General features: G+C 41.6%; 1 protein-coding gene across 1 annotated transcript in view; it reads right to left on the bottom strand.

The window, feature by feature from the left end:
* Window positions 1-17,873, bottom strand: part of tm9sf3 (transmembrane 9 superfamily member 3) — a 99,217-nt gene extending 81,344 nt beyond the window's left edge. Inside the window, exon 1 of the mRNA XM_063070794.1 lies at window positions 17,683-17,873. Coding sequence (XP_062926864.1) covers window positions 17,683-17,766 — 84 coding nt within the window. The 5' untranslated portion in view covers window positions 17,767-17,873. The remainder of the gene's footprint in view (window positions 1-17,682) is intronic.
* Between the last annotated feature and the right edge of the window lie 1,790 nt (window positions 17,874-19,663).

Genomic DNA, 19,663 nt, shown 5'->3' with positions numbered 1-19,663 from the left:
CTGGGCTTGGACTCACTAGAGTTTAGAAGAGTGGGGGGGGGGGAATTCTCATTGAAACCTATTGAATATTGAAATGCCTAGATGGAGTGGATGTGGAGAAGATGTTTCCTAGAGCAGGGTCTCTAGAACCAGAGGGCACAGCCTCAGAATAGAGGGACATCCATTTAGAACAGAGAGGAGGAAAATTTTTTTTAGCCAGACGGTGGTGTATCTATAGAATTTATTGTCGACAGCTGTGCAAGCCAAGTCATTGGGTATATTTAAGGTGTAGGTTGATAGGTTCTTGATTAATCAGGGTGTCAAAGGTTACAAGGAGAAGGCAGAATGGGGTGGGATAATAAATCGGCCAAGATAAACTGGCTGAAAAGACTCAATGGGCCAAATGGACCAATTCTGCTCTCATGTCTTAAAGAGCAAATTTTATTAACTATCAAAAGTGGGTGATATATAATCACTTAGAAGACCAGATTTTGTCTGTTGGCACTGACTTTATAACCAAAATCAACACCAGAGGAAAATACAGAATCAATACTCCAGGTGGCTTAAATCAGAAACAGGAAAAGGCACAAACTTAAACTAAAGTATTATGTAGATTTTTATTCCACCACAGTTACTGTAATTATGTGGTTAAATGTAATTATTAAAATGTTACTTAGAAACACATGTTCTGTAATGTTTAAACCACTGAATCTGAGCTGTGCACCAATTCAGTTTGTTTTGTACAATCTACTGTGACAAGTGTACGTTCAACAACAATCCTGAGGTTTTGACTCCTTTCTATCATACACTTGTACACCTACCAGTATTCCACCTATTCAGCCCCTTACACATGGGCAAGTGTCAGCAACCAATTTAGTATGGACTGCTTAAACTAATGACTTACCTTTGCATTCCTAACATTTCAAGCAGAATTCAAATCAAACTCAGGACACTTAGACAAAGTGTAATACCAACCAGCAAAAATACTAAAAGCAGCAAACTAGCAAAAAGTACACCTGGCTTTTTTTGATGTGTGACTTCTTTCTCCTCTAATCTTAAGAATTATCAGCAGACTGTAGATTTTGATGCATAGATGGTTGTGACTGTCCTCAACTAAACTATTAAGAGTAACTTTCTGAAGAAGTTAAAAAGCAGTAGTTTAACACTAATTAAAGTTTCAAATCCAATAGTTGCTTCAATAAGAGGCCAGAATATCTTAACATATGAGAGCATTTGATGGCTCTGGGCCTGTACTTGAAGGAATTCAGGAGGGATCTCATTGAAACCTACAGAATACTGAAAAGCCCGGTTAAAGTGGACATGGAGAAGATGTTTTCATTAGCAGGCCATTCTAAGATGAGGGCACAGCCTCAGAATACAGGTGTCCCCAGCTTTTCGAACGTTCGCTTTACGAAACCTCGCTGTTACGAAAGACTGTTACCTGTTTTCACTAACAGGTGTTTTCACCCGTTTTCGCTAACAGAAGGTGTTTTCACTGTTACAAAAAAAAGGCAGTGCGCGATAAAAGGCAGCGCCCTCCCTGGAACTGCATTCTACCCGGCATTGCTTAAACATGTGTCTGTGAGCAGCCGTTAGCAAGATGAGTTCTAAGGTATCGGAAAAGCCTAAAAGAGCTCGTAAGGGTGTTACACTTAGCATAAAACTAGACATAATTAAGCATTTCGATCATGGTGAACGAAGTAAGGACAAAGTGAGTTTGGCTTGTGGAAGTTGACGACGATGATGTTGAAGAGTTTTTGGCATCCCATGACCAAGAACTGATAAATGAAGAGCTGATGCAATTGGAAGAGGAAAGGATAACAATTTAAACCGAGTGCAGTAGCGAACGGACCGAAAGTGAAGTTGTCCAGGAACTGAACGTGAAGCAACTGTGTGAGATTTTTGCTTCAATGATTGCAGAAAAATACGACTTTAATTTTGAAAGGGTTCGTCAGTTTAGGACATATTTGCAAGATGGTTTGAGTCCTTACAAAGAACTGTATGATAGAAAAATGCGTGAGGCTAAGCAGTCAAGCATACTGTCGTTTTTCAAGCCTTCCACACCAACCACAGAAGACGACAAATCTTGACCTTCGACATCGAGGCAGGCAGACATAGAAGAAGATGACCTGCCTGTCCTAACGGAAACAGACAACAATGAGATGACACCCCCGGGCCGTGGAGAATGTAGCAGTAGCCGGGACGCACCCAACACATCTTTAAGAAAAAAAGCCGAAATAAACAAGCTAATTCATTTTTTAGATTATGAAGACACGCAGTCCTCTTTTATTGTCATTTAGTTAATGCATGCTTTAAGAAATGATACAATATTTCCTCTGGCGTGATATCACAAAAACACAGGACAGACCAAGACTGAAAAAACAAACAAAAGCACATAATTATAACATATAGTTACAACAGTGCAACAATACCATAGCTTAATGAAGAACAGTCCATGAGCACAGTAAAAAGTTCAAAGTCTCTCAAATGTCCCACATCTCACGCAGACGAGAGAAGGAAGAAAAACTCTCCCCGCCATACCCAACCACAGTCTGACTCTGAGTCGTCCGAAAATTTTGAGCCCCCAATCAGCTCTCCGACACCGAGTACCGAGCACCATCTCTATTCGAACGATTCGACCTCAAACTCTGTCGCAAACAGCCGGCAAAGCCGGGGATTTTGAGGCCTTTCCTCTGGAAAGATTCTTGATCGCGCAGTAACAACAGCAGCAGACCTGCATTTCAGAAATTTCTCCGGATGTTCCTCTGTGCTTTCATGCCTGTCTCCATCAAATCAGAATTGTCCATGGCCCCTATTTAACGGATACGATATCATTTTCACTAGAAGGCTGCGCACGTGTGGTGTGCTGCTATCTCTCCTCCTGCCGATTGCCTCACCTCTGATCTGGGCCGACATTTACGTGCCGGGGAGCACCTAATTAATTAACACACATCAAAGTTGCTGGTGAACGCAGCAGGCCAGGCAGCATCTCTAGGAAGAGGTACAGTCGACGTTTCGGGCCGAGACCCTTCATCAGAACTAACTGAAAGAAGAGCTAGTAAGACAGTTGAAAGTGGGAGGGAGAGGGGGAGATCCAAATTGATAGGAGAAGACGGTGGTGGGGTGGGGGAGGGGGAGGGATGGAGCCAAGAGCTGGACAGTAGATTGGCAAAAGGGATATGAGAGGATCATGGGACAGGAGGCCCAGGGAGAAAGAAAAGGGGGAGGGGGGAAAGACCCAGAGGATGGGCAAGGGGTATAGTGAGAGGGACAGAGGGAGAAAAAGGAGAGAAAGAGAGAAAGAATGTGTGTATATAAATAAATAACGGATGGGGTACGAGGAGGAAGTGGGGCATTAGCGGAAGTTTGAGAAGTCAATGTTCATGCCATCAGGTTGGAGGCTACCCAGACGGAATATAAGGTGTTGCTCCTCTAACTTGAGTGTGGCTTCATCTTGACAGTAGAGGAAGCCGTGGATATCATATCGGAATGGGACGTGGAATTAAAGTGTGTGGCCACTGGGAGATCCTGCTTTCTCTGGCGGACAGAGCGTAGGTGTTCAGCGAAACGATCTCCCAGTCTGCGTCGGGTCTCGCCAATATATAGAAGGCCACATCAGGAGCACCGGACGCAGTATATCACCCCAGCCGACTCACAGGTGAAGTGTCACCTCACCTGGAAGGACTAATTATTTAGCTTGTTTATTTCGGCTTTTTTCTTAAAGATGTGCTGGGTACGTCCCGGCCACTGCTGCATCCCTGCATGCTTCGCAGATCGGTATCGGTCAGCAGCCTGGAGGGTGGGGACCACTGCACCACCCCAACCTCCGACAACTCATCATCAGTGTGCTCGGCGCTGTCCTCCCCATTCCCGTAAGTGATACTACACTGTACATACATTATTTCTACTTTATATAGGCTGTGTATTTTTACGTGTTATTTGGTATGATTTGGCAGCTTCATAGCTTAAAGGTTACTGGACAGAGTGTTTTTGCTGAGAGTGCTTGCGCCGCGTTTTGGCCGAGAGCGCTTGCGTGAGATTTTCACTACGGAGAACAGCGCGGCAATGATTGTAGAAAAGTATTTCTACTTTATACAGGCTGTGTATTTATCATATCATTCCTGCTTTTACTATATGTTACTGTTATTTTAGGTTTTATGTGCTATTTGGCATGATTTGGTAGGTTATTTTTTGGGTCTGCGAACGCTCACAAATTTTTCCCATATAAATAAATAGTAATTGCTTCTTTGCCTTACGACATTCCGGCTTACGAACCGTTTCATAGGAACGCTCTACCTTCGGATGGCGGGGGAAACCTGTAATCGGACATACATTTAGAAGTGAGAAGAGGAGGAACTTCTTCAGTCATGGGGTGGTGAATGTGTGGAACCTATTGCCACTGAGGACTGTGGAGGCCAAGTCATTGGGTGTATTTAAGGGAGAGACTGATAAGGACTATGGGTAGAAGGTAACAGGGTTGAGAAAAAACAATCAGCTATGATTGAATGATGGGGCAGATATGATGGGATGAATGGCCCAATCCTGCTGCTATATATCAAACATGCTTCCACAACATCCCTCAAACCACTAGTAAAGCTACTTAAAACGATTGTTCTGCTCTTCCCTAAACACTACCAGGAATCTTCTCTCACACATACGAGTCTCTGATGTTGATAATCAGAATTAAAACCTAAACTCATGATTCCTTATTCAACATATGCACCAGTTTTTTAAAAATCTGCCTAGAAAGTATTCCTCTGTCAATCAACTGCCTGCACACATGCTAGTAAATGCTTACATTTAAGAACCATTCTTCAGCCTTTCTTGATCATACAACTCACCTCAAATTGTCTCCAAACTAAATTCTGATATGCTCCATTTCCCTTTTGTCTTGAAAGGTTTTTCAAAGTCATAGCAACATAGTTCTGTTTAATTAACATTCCATCTATAAGGAATCTGAATTTCTTAACTAAAAAAAGTTAAATTGCCCATGTTGTATAATGAGGCAACAAGGCACAAGGAAAACATCACAATAAGAAAAGTAACAGCACAGGTCACTCAGCCTCTCATTCTCCAATATGATCAATATTGATCTACCCTTATTTCATCATCACTTCTATGCCATTTCTCTATAGTCCTCAATTATCGGATCTTTCAGAAATTTATCTTCTACAAATGCCCTCAATGAAGTAACTATTCAACTCAGTTTTAAGTGACTGCCCCCAATCTTGTAACTCCATTCTCTTGTTCAAGATTCACCACTTAATGAAAATATCTCAATAACTACCCTGGAGACACAAGAGACTACAGATACTGGAATACGAAGTAACAAACCATCTACTGGAGGAACAAACGCTGCACAAACCACTGAAACCATCCAGCAGATGGTTTGTTGCTCAACATCTACTCCATCAGTGCCCTCCTAGGGATCTTACATTTTTCTGAACACCTAAGAACTTTGATCTGTTTTTTAGCCACTTTGACAGGATAACATTTATCCCATGAATTAGCTTAAATCAATACATCAGTACAAGGTACAACTGAATACCTCTGTTTCTAAAGTCCAGCTCTTTTGCAATAAAGATCAATATGTAATTTAGCTTCCCAAATATTGGATACACCTGCCCTCTAACGTTTTCTGACTTGTACACTAAAATGCTTAGATTTATTGGCACTTCATGATTTGGGTGCAGGGGCATGGAAAAGGAGACAAAAGTAGCAAGAACAGAGGTGCATCAGAAGGACAAAGTGTTTTGGTGAGGGTCAGAACAAAGAGATAAGGGTTACCTGGAATTAGAAAATTTAATGTTAGTACCATTCAGTTACAGACTACTCAATTGTTCCTCCAGTTTGTGTCACGTCTCATTCTGGAAGTGGAGAAGGCCAAGGATGGACAGGTTGGTATGAGATGAGGAAGAGGAATTGAAATGGCATGCAACTGGGAGCTGAGGATGACCACTACAGACAGAGTGCACGTGCTCTGTGGATCATCACCTGATCCACTTGCCACTGTAGAGGAGGCCACATTAGGAGAAACAAATGCAGGAGGCAAATTGGATGATGTGCACAGAAGTGGCTTGACCCACTGAGGTCCTCCAGCAGATTGTTTGAAATTTTTAAAAATGATTAACTATTTCTTCCTTGACTATAGATGCCACTATCTTGCCAACAACAGATCTTATAGTTCCCTGCTTTTTATCTTCCTCCCTTCTTGAATAATCAAGCCAAATGCGGTTTTCTCATCAACTGGTCCCTTCCTGCATGCTTCCTTTATAGCCCCTGGATGCAGGCCATTGGGACCTGATAAGTTGTCTAGATTTAGTCCAATTATATTCTCTAATACCTTGACCCTCATGATAATAACTATTACAAGATCTTCCAGTCTTTGAAACTAGCCCAGCAGAAATATTTGGGTGTTTGCAGGGACCTCCATGAAAACGTAGCAAAGTTCAACTTAACTGCATTTTCCTAGTTTTGCATTGATTGTTTAGTTTCATTCTCTCCAAATTTTACTGAAAATATAAATAAAAACCGACAGAGTTACTGAATTTTATCACTGGGTGATGACTGGAACTAATTTGGATATTCTGTTCTAACCAATATTTTATTAAAATTGTCTACTTATTCCCTTTTTAGAATTGTTTACATTTTTTTGCTTACCCCAGTAAAATGTTTCAAAGCCCTTCCTCTTCTCTGCAAAAGGGGCTATTTGGTCATATTTTTCCCCACCTTCCTTATTTCTGTATATACAAACACAGGCTAATTTGCAGCTTAATAGCAACTGACACAATGCCAGATAATTGGGAAATTCCACATGGCAGTTACAATGCATCAAAATAAGCCGATTTTTATTTTAAAAAGAGCCAATGAAGACAAGGGTGGGAAGGAGGAAACATACATACTTGTACCATAGAATGCAGTTAATCATATCTCTTCAGCATACTGCTTTACAGTGCCAGTAATTGAGGTTCATTTCCCACCACTGTGTATAAGGGGTTTGTACAATCTCCCTGTGACTGCGTGGGTTTCCTCTGGGTAGCCCAGCATCCTCCCATATTCCAAAGGCATATGGGTTAGGGTTGGTCAGTTGTGGGCATGCTTGTTGGCGCTAGAAGCATGGTTACACTAGTGGGACGCCCCCAGCACATCCTCAGACTGTGTTGGTTGTTGATGAAAATGATGCATTTCAATGTATGTTTTGATGTTTCAAAGTACATGTGACAAATAAAGCTGATTTATAACTTCATAAACAAAAAGCACCAAATTCCTGTGAGACAGAAACTTATCACTTAAAATAATGCACAAAGAACACCAGAGCACAGCACTTACAATGCTACGCCAAACTAATTAAGTATTTGTAAACTTTTAAAATAGAGGAATATTACACTAGTATGTATTCTGTAAAATAAAACAGCAAAAGAATGAAGAATAAATAAATATTTCTAAGTTTTGAACAATTTTCAATATTTCTGATGGTGCTAGGTATGTAACTGTGACTTCATAAACAGCTGCTTTGTATTTAGCCTACAAATTCACCGCTCTGTATTAAATTAGCAGTGGATCATATGTGCGTAAGTGTAAACACTCAAAGATAATTGGGTATACTAATTGAATTTATTAATACAATCAGAGAATTTCCACAAAAAAGGAATACAAGCAATAAGTACATTTAATGTCAGAGAAATATATACAATATACATCCTGAAGTTCTTTTTCTTCGCAAATATCCACGAAAACAGAGAAGTGCCCCAAAGAATGAATGACAGTTAAAACGTTAGAACCCCAAAGCCCACCACCCCAACTCTCCCTCCCAAGCACAAGCAGCAACAAGGCAACGACCTTACCCCCACCAACAAAAAAACTTCGGTGGTACCACACTGGCATATTTACCTCCTATTAATACTTTAACATTTACATTTACTTTTAATATATTACACAATAAATGTTCCAGTAAACTGTGTGAGCTCAAAGGCAGGACAGGAACTGGAGTACCAGGCAATTTTAAAGGGAAGAGTGGAGGAAAAAGAGAAAATTATATATGGAAACATTAGTATTTCTAAAAAAATTGGATAGACCTTTACTGAAATGAACGGCCTCCCTTGCCTGTCGCGATGCTTGGATCAAAAGCGTTGCAGTTGGTGGAGTGCCCATTATGCTGACCCAGCAGCTCAGAAGAAATTACAGTATAGATTATGGTTAATTGGGACAACTCTTAAAAGAACAAAAACTAATCCAAAAAATAGCTGGGATTCCCTTCATTTATTTTGGACACTATGCTACTTAACTGAGGCTGGAGGCTGTTGCCAGACAGTTTCTAACTAGTGTCAGTCAAGTGCATTTGTGATTGTTACACTCTACATCATGCATAGAGCAAACAGTTTTTAAATAGCGCCAGTTGCGTGTGCTTGTGTTGAAAAAGCAGTGAATTTTGTCACTGAAAGTTGGCAAGAAATAAGTAGTAAGAAAATTCAGAACCGTTTTGTTCACCATGGTTTCCAGCATTTAACTTGGAGATGCCAGAAATGGGTAGGAGTGAAAAAGAAACGATTTCACTACTCCAACGAATTAGGAACTGTGAAGAATTTGAAGTTATCGATAATTATCTTAAATGTTACAATGAAAATGAAGATTTGGAGGATGCAATTGTCGATAGCATTGTATGAAGTCCATTATTTATACTAGGTGTCTGTGCTGATTTTGTTCATTTACAGTCAATGAACGCCGCAGCTCCACTGATAACTATTAAGAACTAATAGTTTTATAGCACTATAGTACTGATAGTGTTCTAATTTGTTCTGTATTTCATTTAAATACATACTTTGCCACTTAGTTTTACTTTTTAACTATTGCCATGAAACTTCAGCTAATTAGGCAGCTGCTTAACTGGGCCAAAATATACTGATCCCGATGTACCTCAATTGACTGGATTCTATTGTATTTCTAAGTTGGAATATAATTTGCCTTGAGAATGGTGGCGGTGATATTTCCAGGTGTTTGTCTTTCTTGATAAATTGAAGTTAGACAAACGTTATCAAAGTAGCCTTGGTAAATGCTGCAGTGCATCTGTAGCTTCATCCTATTAGTGTGAATGGCATAAACTGATATGCATATAGAAACCAAACAGGTTACTGTGTCCTGAAATGCATCTTGCTCTTGACCAAAAATTTATATTAAATAAACAGGCCATAGAACTCTGAAATGAAAATGAAGCTGCTGAAAATACTGGTCAGATAGCAACTTGGAGGGAGTTAACATTCCAAATCAATGATCTTCCAGTCAGAGGCATTAAACTGTATATTGTTAAACTGTTATATTGTAGGGTTGTAGGGGCAGGTCAATGACCTCATGGACTGAAACAGCAATTCTGTTTCTCTTCCCACGAATGCTGCTTGAAGTCAATTACGTTGTTGAAGCTTCGATCCTTGGATGGCTCAACATCATCCAAGACAACGCAGCCTGCCTGATATACTACAGCTGCTGGGTATTTCCACCATCCAGCTTTATTTTTAGATTTTCACAAAAGATGTGCTCTGTTTCTCTCGATTTCAGCAATATTTGTTTTAATCCACTCCTCTGCCCTTACTTATTTTCCTCAATTTATATCTCCTCCAGAAAGTAGCTGTGATCAACAAGCCTTCACCTTCTCTTAGGCAGCAACACCACTGTTTACATTGTTCAGTCTGCCTTTGCCTTATCACAAGCATTCCATTTGTTCTCAACTTTAGAACTTAAATGTTTGTTTTCTACTTTTTTTTATTCTGATAAAAGACTGAGCAACCCAAAACTTGAACACTGTTTCATTTTCCACATGAGCTAATGAATATTATGAAAACCCTTTGTTTCTATCTCCATTTGACACTCAGTCTCATCACCATCAATAGATAATGACCACAGTCGTAATTCGCATGAGAACAGCTTGCAGTTTAGTCTGGTTATTTATTTTGCCCAGATTTCATAAAAATACCATAGTTGCAAGCTTCATTGTTTGAACTTACAGCTGATAGCCGCCAGTTTTATGGACAATACAAAGATAAGTGGAGGCACAGGTAGTATTGCAGAGGCAGGAAGTCTGCCGAAGGACTTGGACAGGTTAGGATAGTGGGTAAAGAATTGCCAGATGGAACACAGCGTAGAGAAGTGTAAGGTTATGCACTTTGTTAGGAAGAATAAATGTCTGGATTATTTTCTAAACAGGAGAGGAGAAAAAATTTAGAATTCAGATGTGCGAAGGGATTTGGAGTCCCAGTCAGGATGCTCTATTGAATTAGAATGCCAAATCCAGCTCTCTTCAAACCACCATCTTGTCCCCTCAACATTATTTACCAGTCAGGTGGTTACACCTCCAGGTTGTTTCATCTCCACATTTTCTTTTCAAAGTTCCAATTATCTGCAAGGAATGCAACTGAACCACCAGACTTTCAACAAAATCAAATCTAGAATATAGAAATAAAAATAATTTCAAAAGAAATGTTTAAAATACATTAAAATACTGGACTTACATAAAATTCCAATTGGTCCTCTAATGTCCTTCAGGTACATTCATAGCTGGCCTGACCTATATATACTTCAGACAACACCATGTAACACAATCTTTCTTATCCAAGTTAAGGGACAATTAGAAGATAGAAAATAAATGTAATCACTCCCAGCACCACACAGACATGAAAGAAGAAAATATACATCAATTAATAAATTGTCTAAATGAGACTGACCCCTTTCTCAACCAACCTATCATTATTAAGAAAGAGGATTTGTTAGTGTTGGCAGTCTTGAGATGCATAGGGAGATAAATTCCTATGACCTGTCAAGGTGCATCCTTGGAATGCTGTGGGCGGCAAGGGAAGAATTTGTTTGGCCTCCGGCAAAGACTTTTGTATCCTCCTTAACTATGCTGAGGTATTTGGAAGTCTGGAAGTTCTGCAAGGAAAAAGCCAGGGAACAACAGCCTAGTGAGCCTAACATCAGTAGTAGGCAAGTTACTGGAGTGGTTCCTGAGATACAGGATCTATCTGGATTTGGAAAGACAAGACTGGTCAGAGATAGTCAACATAGTTTTGAATAGTGATTTTGAGAACTTAATTCACTTTTTGTTTGAAGAGGTGACCAAGAGTATTAATGGGAGACCAGTAAATACTTACATGAATTTAGGAAGGTTTTCAATAAAGTCCAGCATGGTAGGTTGGTCCGAAAGGTGAACTCACGTGTCACCCAGGGTGAGATAGCAAAATGGGTACAAAATCAGCTTGGTGGGAGGGTCAGAGGGTGGTATTAGAGGGTTGCTTTTTTCAGATTAAAGACCTAAGACCAGTACTCTGCTGCAGGGACTGGCATTTGCCATTTATATTAATGATGTGGATGCCATCAAAATTAATTATGTGGTAGATAGTGAAGTAAATTCACCAAAGTTACACCAGGATCTAAATCAAATGGGAAAGTAATGGCAGATGGAATTTAACTCAAACAAGTGTGAGGTAATGCTTTTTTGGAAGTTAAATCAGAGTTGGACTTACATAATAAATAATAAAGCCCCAGGGAGAACCCTAGCACAGTGACACATGAGTACATGTACATACAGAAGTAGATTTATAGGCAAATCACAGAGAAGTGTAAGAATTATAAGGATAGAGCAGTGGAGCAATTCAGCTTCCCCAATATTAACTGGGATCATCTCGTGAAAGGTGCATCAGAGGTGGAATTTTTGAATTGTGCCCAAGACTGAAGGATGACCTGATAGAAGTAGAAAAAAACTTATGATCAGGGAGACAGTTAACAGTCTTTTTCCCAGAATGGAAACTGCAAACTCTAGAGGGCACAGTTTTAAGGTGATGGGGGAAAGATTAAAGGAGAATTACATGGCAAGTTATTGACATTGGGAGTGGCAGGTGCCTATAACACGCTTCCAGAGGAAGTGATGGAAGCAGATATAATACCATCTTTTAAGAGACATTCAGATGGGCAGATGAATAGACAGGAAATTGAGGGAGATTGACTACGAATAGGCAGATATGCAGCTTTATTTGGCATTGTGGTCAGCATAAATATCAGGGAACAAAGGATATGCTGTACTGTTCAATGTTTTATTTGGTAAGTATTCGAAAATGTCAGAAGGTGTATATTTTGGTGACACTGACCACAACTATAAGTTTCAAAGTAATTATGGAGAGTATATAGATGATTTTTAGACTTACAACACGGTGACAGGTCCTTCTGGCCCAATGAGCCCCAGCTTCCCGATTAAACCCATGTGACAATTAACCTAACCTGTATGTCCATGGGATGTGGGAGGAAACTGGAGCAACCAGAGGGAACCTATGTGGTCATGAGAAGCTACAAATTCCTTACAGGCTACAAGTTAGGGTCATAAGTTGGGGAAAAAGCCAATTTCAATACCAAAAGACAGGACCTGTGCAAAAGTTCCTGTATTCACTGACGAGAACGAAAATTTGAGAATTCAGAGAATACTAAAACAAACCACTAGTTAAAAAAAAATTAGATGTTTTAGGAGCATCAAAGGTGAATAAAATCCTAGGGCCGTAAGTGATGTATCCCTGATTGCTATGAGAGGCAAAGGAAAACGTTTCTGGGGCTGTAGAAGAGATGTTTAAGTCTTCACTGGCCACAGCTGAGGTGCCAGATGAGCAGAGGAGGAGGACAATATGAAATTTTGTTCAGGCAACAGGGATAAGCCACATAGTTACTGAGACTAACATCAGTGGTAGGGAAATCACTGGAAAAAATCTCTAAGGAACAAGGTTAATGGGTACTTGGAAAAGCGAGGATTAATCAAAGATAACATAGAAAACAGAGGGACATCCTGTCCAAGTAATACACAGTTGCAAGAAAAAAGTTTGTGAATGCTTTGCAGTTATCTGTTTGTCTGCATAACTCATAAAAGGTGGTTTGATTTTCATCTAAGTCACAATAATAAACAAACACAATCTGCCTAAATAACACACTAACAATTGTACTTCTCCGCAATACTGACGATTTAAAAAAAAATCAGTCTAGGTTCAAAAAAGTATGTGAATCTCTGGGATAATACTGTCTACAAAAGTTATCTGGAGTATTCCAATCAATGAGATGAGATTGGAGGTGTGGGTTGTAGAGGTGCCCTGCCCTATAAAAAAAGACACACAAATTCACATTACTGACACAACCTGCCCTTCTCAAAAAAGAACTGCTTATGTGCACTATGCCTTGATCAAAAAACTTTCAGAGGACCTTAAAAGAAAAATTGTACAGATGCATGAAACTGGAAAGGGCTACAAAAGCATTTTTAAAGACCTGAGTGTTCATCAGTCCACAGTAAGAGTAATTGTCTATAAATGGAGGAATTTCAGTATCATTTCTACTCTCCCAAGGAGTGAGCATCCTGCAAAGATCACACCAAGAGCACAACATGTAATGCGGAAAGAGTGTAAAAGAACCCAAGGGTAACAGCAAAAGACCTGCAGAAATCTCCAGAACTTGCTAAGTCCCTGTCATGTGCCCACTATAAAGAAAAACACTGAATGAGAATGACAGCACGGAGGAAACTGCTGCTCTGCAAAAAAAAAACTATTGCTGTACATCTCAAATCTGCAAAAGACCACCTGGATGTTCCACAACACTTCTGGGACAATGTTCGGTGGATACATGAGACAAAAGTTGAACTTTTAGGCAGAAATGCACACCAACCCAAAAAACCTCACCCCAACAGTGAAGCTTGGTGGAAGGAGCATCATGGTTTGGGGCTGCTTTGCTGCCTCAGGGCCTGGACAGTTTGCAATCATTGAGGGAACAATGAATTTAGTATTGTATCAAGACATTTTACAGAAGACTATCAGGGTAGTGGTCTGTCACCTGAAGTTTAATAGTAGGATGATACAAGACAATGATCCAAAACACAAGAGTAAATCAACAACAGAACAATTGAAAAAGAAGAAAATTTGTGTTTTGAAATGGCCAAGACAGAGTCCAGACCTTAACCTAATTGAGATGCTGTGGCATGACCTGAAGAGGGCTGTTCTTGCAAAGTATCCCAGAAATACTGATGAACTGAAACGGTTTTCTATGGAGGAGTAATCTAAAATTCCTCACCGTTGTGCAAGTCTGATCAGCAACTACAGGAAATGTTTGGTGGAGCTTATTGCTGCTAAAGGAGGTTATTAAATACAAGGGTTCACATACTCCGTACAGCCAGGACTGTGAATGATTAAACAATGTGTTCAATAAAGACATGAAAAGTAAAATTGTTCTTGTGCTATTAGTTTAGGCTGACTGTATTTGTCTATTGTTGTGACAGATGAAGATCAGAACACATTTTGAATAATTAATACAGAAAACCAGATAATTTCAAAGGGTTCATAAACTTTTCCTTGCAATTGTATGTGAAGTTTTGAAGAGGTAACAAAATGAACGAAGAACAGGTTGATGTAAGCCTGAATGACTTTTCACAAAGGCCTTGGAAAAGGACGCACATGGGAGACTAGGCAAGTGATTGGACACCATTGGAGGTAAGCAAATTGCCAAGCTGGATCCAAAACTGGTTTGGTAATAGGAGACTGATCATGATGGTGAAAGGTTTATTTCGTAATTAGAAACCTGTAACTAATGATATAATAAAGAAGTTGGTGTTGGCACCCTTTTTATTATTGACCTTAACAATTTGGATTGTTTTGTTAAAAGGAAGGAAATTGGGATAAAAAAAAACTAACACCTTTCTTGGATACAGATGATCTTCCTGACATAGATGACTCTGAATATCAATTAATTCTGATATTAATTAATAGACTAACTATCACAATGCTTGTTTGATGCCCACTGCCTCACTGTCAAACTGTCCCAAGTGCCAGGTATATTTAAAGTGGAGGTTGGCAGATTCAAGTAGTCCAACTGCCAGCAACAACTATACCCATAAAATACAAGACATTTCCAATGTTCTCTCAAGAGACAGAACACTGTAACTCATATCTAATGTAATATATCTAATCAGTGTATCGATAGCCCTGGCAAGAATAATCAGTTACTTTGATGGTCAAGCTCATACACTTCCCAGAACCACTGAATCGTTATAGCACAGAATGGGTTTACTCACTCTGTCCAGTCCACATCATCCCAAAATAAGAACAACCCAGCCTGCTCTACTCTCCAACTCACCCGAGAACCCTGCAAATTGTTCCCTTTAGATACAAATGCAGTTGTCTTTTAAACCAAACATTCCCAAATCATTCCAACTCCACTATTATCAATATCCTAGTGGTTAACTTTAACCAGAAACTCATTGCGTTTGAAGGAGCTCAGAGGCTGAGTATCCTACACCAAGCAACCTATTGGTCAAGTCTCCAAAGTCTTTTACCATCGGCACAGTGTGCTCAGAATGTGATGAAGTACTTCTCAAGTGGATATACAGAACCTAATACTTGAGAATACACAGAACAAATCACCAGCATTGAAATGATGGACTTCAGTTGTGCAAGACAGTGCCTTCTGTAAATAATGTAAGATTGGGCAATAAATTCCATTTTACCAGCGGTGCCCAGATCCCAGTAAATTCAAATTTTAGATAAGGTCTGAATTTAAAAATAAGTTAACACAAGGAAATCTGCAGATGCTGGAAATTCAAGCAACACACACAAAAAATGCTGACGAAAGGTCTCGGCCCAAAACGTTGACTGTACCTCTTCCTACAAATGCTGCCTGGCCTGCTGCGTTCACCAGCATTTTTTGTGTGTGTTGCTTAAAAATAAGTTATGTTTGTTTCTTCACACCTGCTTCATTGTGTGCCCCTTAAACTGAACCCAGTAGCAGCTGGAACTGATTCTCCAATAATTGTCTATACCCTTAGTTATTTACATCAGATTAATTCACCTTATCTATTCACATCCCTGCTTAAGTCACACTTGGAATATTGTGTTCAGTTCTGGTCACCTCATTACAGGAAACCTCCACAACCTGGATTAACATGTTGATGTTGTGTGGAGACTTGTGTGCTTCAAGGACTCCATCAGGCGATGCTAGCTCAGGACCACCAATGTTGGAACGGCTGTGGATGAGGTGCCAGATGAAGACTGAGCCAATCTCGGCTCCTGAAAGGACAGACTCGCATCTGCCCCTCCCTGGCCACACTTCAATTAGAAGTGTGAATGCCATACTAACCAACAACAATTACAGGAAGGATATGGAAACTTTAGAGAGAGTGCAAAGATTTACCAGGATACTGACTAGATTGTAGAGCATATTTTGCAAGAATTGATTGAGGTATGGCTTTTCTCTTTGGAGTGAACAATGAGAGAGAACTTGCTAGATATGTATAAGATGATAAGAGGCAAAGTTTGAGCAGACAGCCAGAGACTTTTCCCCCCAGGGAGAAATGGCTAATACAAGAGAGCATAATTTTAAGGTAAATGGAAGAAAGAATATGGTAGAATATCAAAGACAAGTTGTTTTTACAGAAAGTACTGGGTGAATGGAATGCACTACCAATGGTGGCAGTTGAGGTAGACTTACCAGCATTAACAGACATTTAACAGATAGGCACATAGACAATAGAAAATGGAGGGCATTATGGGAGAGAAGAGTCCAATGTATTTTAGAGTAGATTAAAAGGTCGCAACAACATCATGGGCTGAAGGGCCTGTACTGTGCTTTGATGTTCTATCCTTCACCCTACAATCATATTAAATCTGCACCCTCTCAGAGATCTGCTTCCAGAGGCAATGTTCCAGTTTCAGCCATAACTACAGCAAAACTTGAAGCTGTAACTATAGATGATGCCAATTTTGCACTGACATTCTCAACTGTATTTATAATTTTATCATTTTCTCAGATAATCTACAACTACACTTCAGAATGTTCTGTTCTTGTTCCCCTGCTAGAATTGTGCCCTCTGGTCTATGCTGCCATTGTTCCTTCTTCCTTCCAAACTGTCACACCTCTTAAGATTATATTACATCTACTTCCTGTCCACCCAATCAACTGCAACTCTTTGAAGTTTAGACCTGTCCTCTTAGTTCACTACAGCTCCAAATATTTGATCTCAACGTGGAGAATATGTAGAATTTAAGTTAACTTTTAAATAATTCTCAGCCATTATAAGATTCAACACCACATTTGTACTGGCTTTGATGACATGCAATTTTCCAAATAGCTCTTGTACGCATCACAGGCAGTTTTTAATATAATTGAGTTGTCTTCGTATATAAAATTGAACACCAACTCAGCATACGCGTCCCCGAGCTGTCAACAGAAACAGAGTGGCGGGGGGGGGGGTGTGCAATGTATACTGTACAGACCATCAAATAATTGACAGTTTCTGACGCAGACAATTAATACTTGGAATTAGGGAATTAACAGCCAGCTGCCTTTCCATCAGCTATAACACCAATTAGCCTGTCACTTCAGGTTAAACCATCTCGGATCGCTCTCCTCCTACCCAACACGCCGGATAGTTGTATCCGGCCTGGGCACCACGACGACATCGGTCACTCAGCCGCCACATCCACACCATTAGCCACCTGAGGCCGCTCCCTAGGCCTCGGGTCTGAGGCCGCACCAAATGCCAGAAAGGGCGGGCCCCAATCCCTGGGCCGCCACTGCAGAAGGTCAGCGGGCACGCCACCGGGTTTGGGAATCGGAGACTGCCACTAGGCCAGGGATGAGGGCGGCCCGGGGCCTGTACCACCACCCCGGGAGCGGGAGGCAAAGGAGCCCACCCAGTCTTACCGTGTGGTCGTGTTCATCTGCTCGACCGCGCAGCACGTTAAGACTAATACACGCCAACAGCAGAGACACGGTCCAGAGCGGCATATCGGCGGCGCTAAGCTACGAGATCGGCCGCTGCGCTCCTGGCTCCGGCTCTGGCTCGGCCTCAGCAGGCGCGCGCCACCGAGCGGCTCCGGCAGCGCCACGTCATCGGCCGCTCCGCGGAGCCGCGCGGGGGCGGGGCCACAGGGGGGAGCAGGGCCAGCGGGGGCGGGCCACAGGAGGGAGAGGGGCGGGGCCACAGTGGGAGCAGGGCTAGAGGGGCGGGGCCACAGGAGGGAGACGGACTGGAGGGGCGGAGTTGACAGGAGAGAGACGGGCTGGAGGGGCGGGGCCACAGGAGGGAGACGGGCTGGAGGGGCGGGGCCACAGCAGGGAGACAGGCTGGAGGGGCGGGGTTGACAGGAGGGAGACGGGCCGGAGGGGCGGGGCCACAGCAGGGAGACGGGCTGGAGGGGCGGGGCCACAGCAGGGAGACAGGCTGGAGGGGCGGGGCCACAGCAGGGAGACGGGCCGGAGGAGCGGGGTTGACAGAAGGGGGCAGGGCAGGAGAAGAGACAGGTGGAACTATCCGCTTCCGCCGGCCCAGCTCTGAATTCCGTCCACATCAGCACCGGCTCCGCGCCCACCTTCTCCGCCCAAGTTGTGTAGTGTACACAAATCCAAACGTCGAATCAGCGATGTTATGTCGCCATGATATTTAATATTAGCACGTCGGCAACAAGGAGCTTTTTTTTACACATTACCTCAACTTGCCGCTTTGCAGCGTTGCACCCAGCTCCATCGCATCACAGTGCATTCTGCACCCGTGAGTCAGTCGCTTTACACCCCCAGAGTATCGGGCAGATCACAGGGGCTTTTGCTGTGCTCATGCTTTTCCAACACAGTTGGTAATATTCGTTTCCATGGGAACAACGCTTTTTTTCAAAAATAGTTTCTTAATTGGTAAATTTAAAAATGTAGAAGTACGCAAGTTCAAGACGATATTTTCATTACGTTTTATTCCATGTGTCATTCTGAAAACTCAAAAGTAAACAGGTCGGAGTTTTTGATTTTTTCCCTGGGGAGAAAGGAAATGACTATTTATGGTGCTCGTTATGTTATATTCTCTATAACATCACTTTTTAGTCTCTTATGTTCCAGGGAAATAACTCGTAGCCTATCAGGGTCTCCTTTTTACGCAAGCCCTCCAGTCCTGGTAAAAATCTTGTGAATCTTTCTCTGCAACCTTTCTCAACTTAGTGACATCTTTCTTGTAGCTGGGCAACTAGTATTGCACATTGAATAAGGTGAAGCGGCTCTCTCTGCTGGACCACCCCAATATCATCAATTGTTATTGACAGCTTTGAAGAGGATGGTGTACTGATGATTGAGATCGAATATGCAGAAGGCAGAACATTGCCGTACATTTGGCACAGCAGGTAACATAGAAACATAGAAAACCTACCGCACAATATAGGCCCTTCGGCCGACAAATTTGTGCCGAACATGTCCCTACCTTAGAAATTACTAGGCTTACCTATAGCCCTCTATTTTTCTAAGCTCCATGTACCCATCCAAAAGTCTCTTAAAAGACCCCATCGTATCCGTCTCCACCACCGTTGCCGGCAGCTCATTCCACGCACTCACCACTCTCTGAGTAAAAAATTTACCCCTGACATCTCCTCTGTACTTACTCCCCAGCACCTTAAACCTGTGTCCTCTTGTGGCAACCATTTCAGCCCTGGGAAAAAGCCTCTGACTAGCCACACGATCAATGCCTCTCATCATCTTATACACCTCTATCAGGTCACCTCTCATCCTCCGTCACTCCAAGGAGAGAAGGCTGAGTTCACTCAACCTATTCTCATAAGGCATGCTCCCCAATCCAGGCAACATCCTTGAAAGTCTGCACCCTTTCTATGGCTTCCACATCCTTCCTGTAGTGAGGCGACCAGAACTG

The sequence above is a fragment of the Mobula hypostoma genome, chromosome 18 (genome assembly GCF_963921235.1).
Source record: "Mobula hypostoma chromosome 18, sMobHyp1.1, whole genome shotgun sequence".
NCBI classification, from domain to species: domain Eukaryota; kingdom Metazoa; phylum Chordata; class Chondrichthyes; order Myliobatiformes; family Myliobatidae; genus Mobula; species Mobula hypostoma.
Note: the sequence above shows the minus strand (reverse complement) of the source record. Positions and strands in the feature narration are given on the sequence as shown.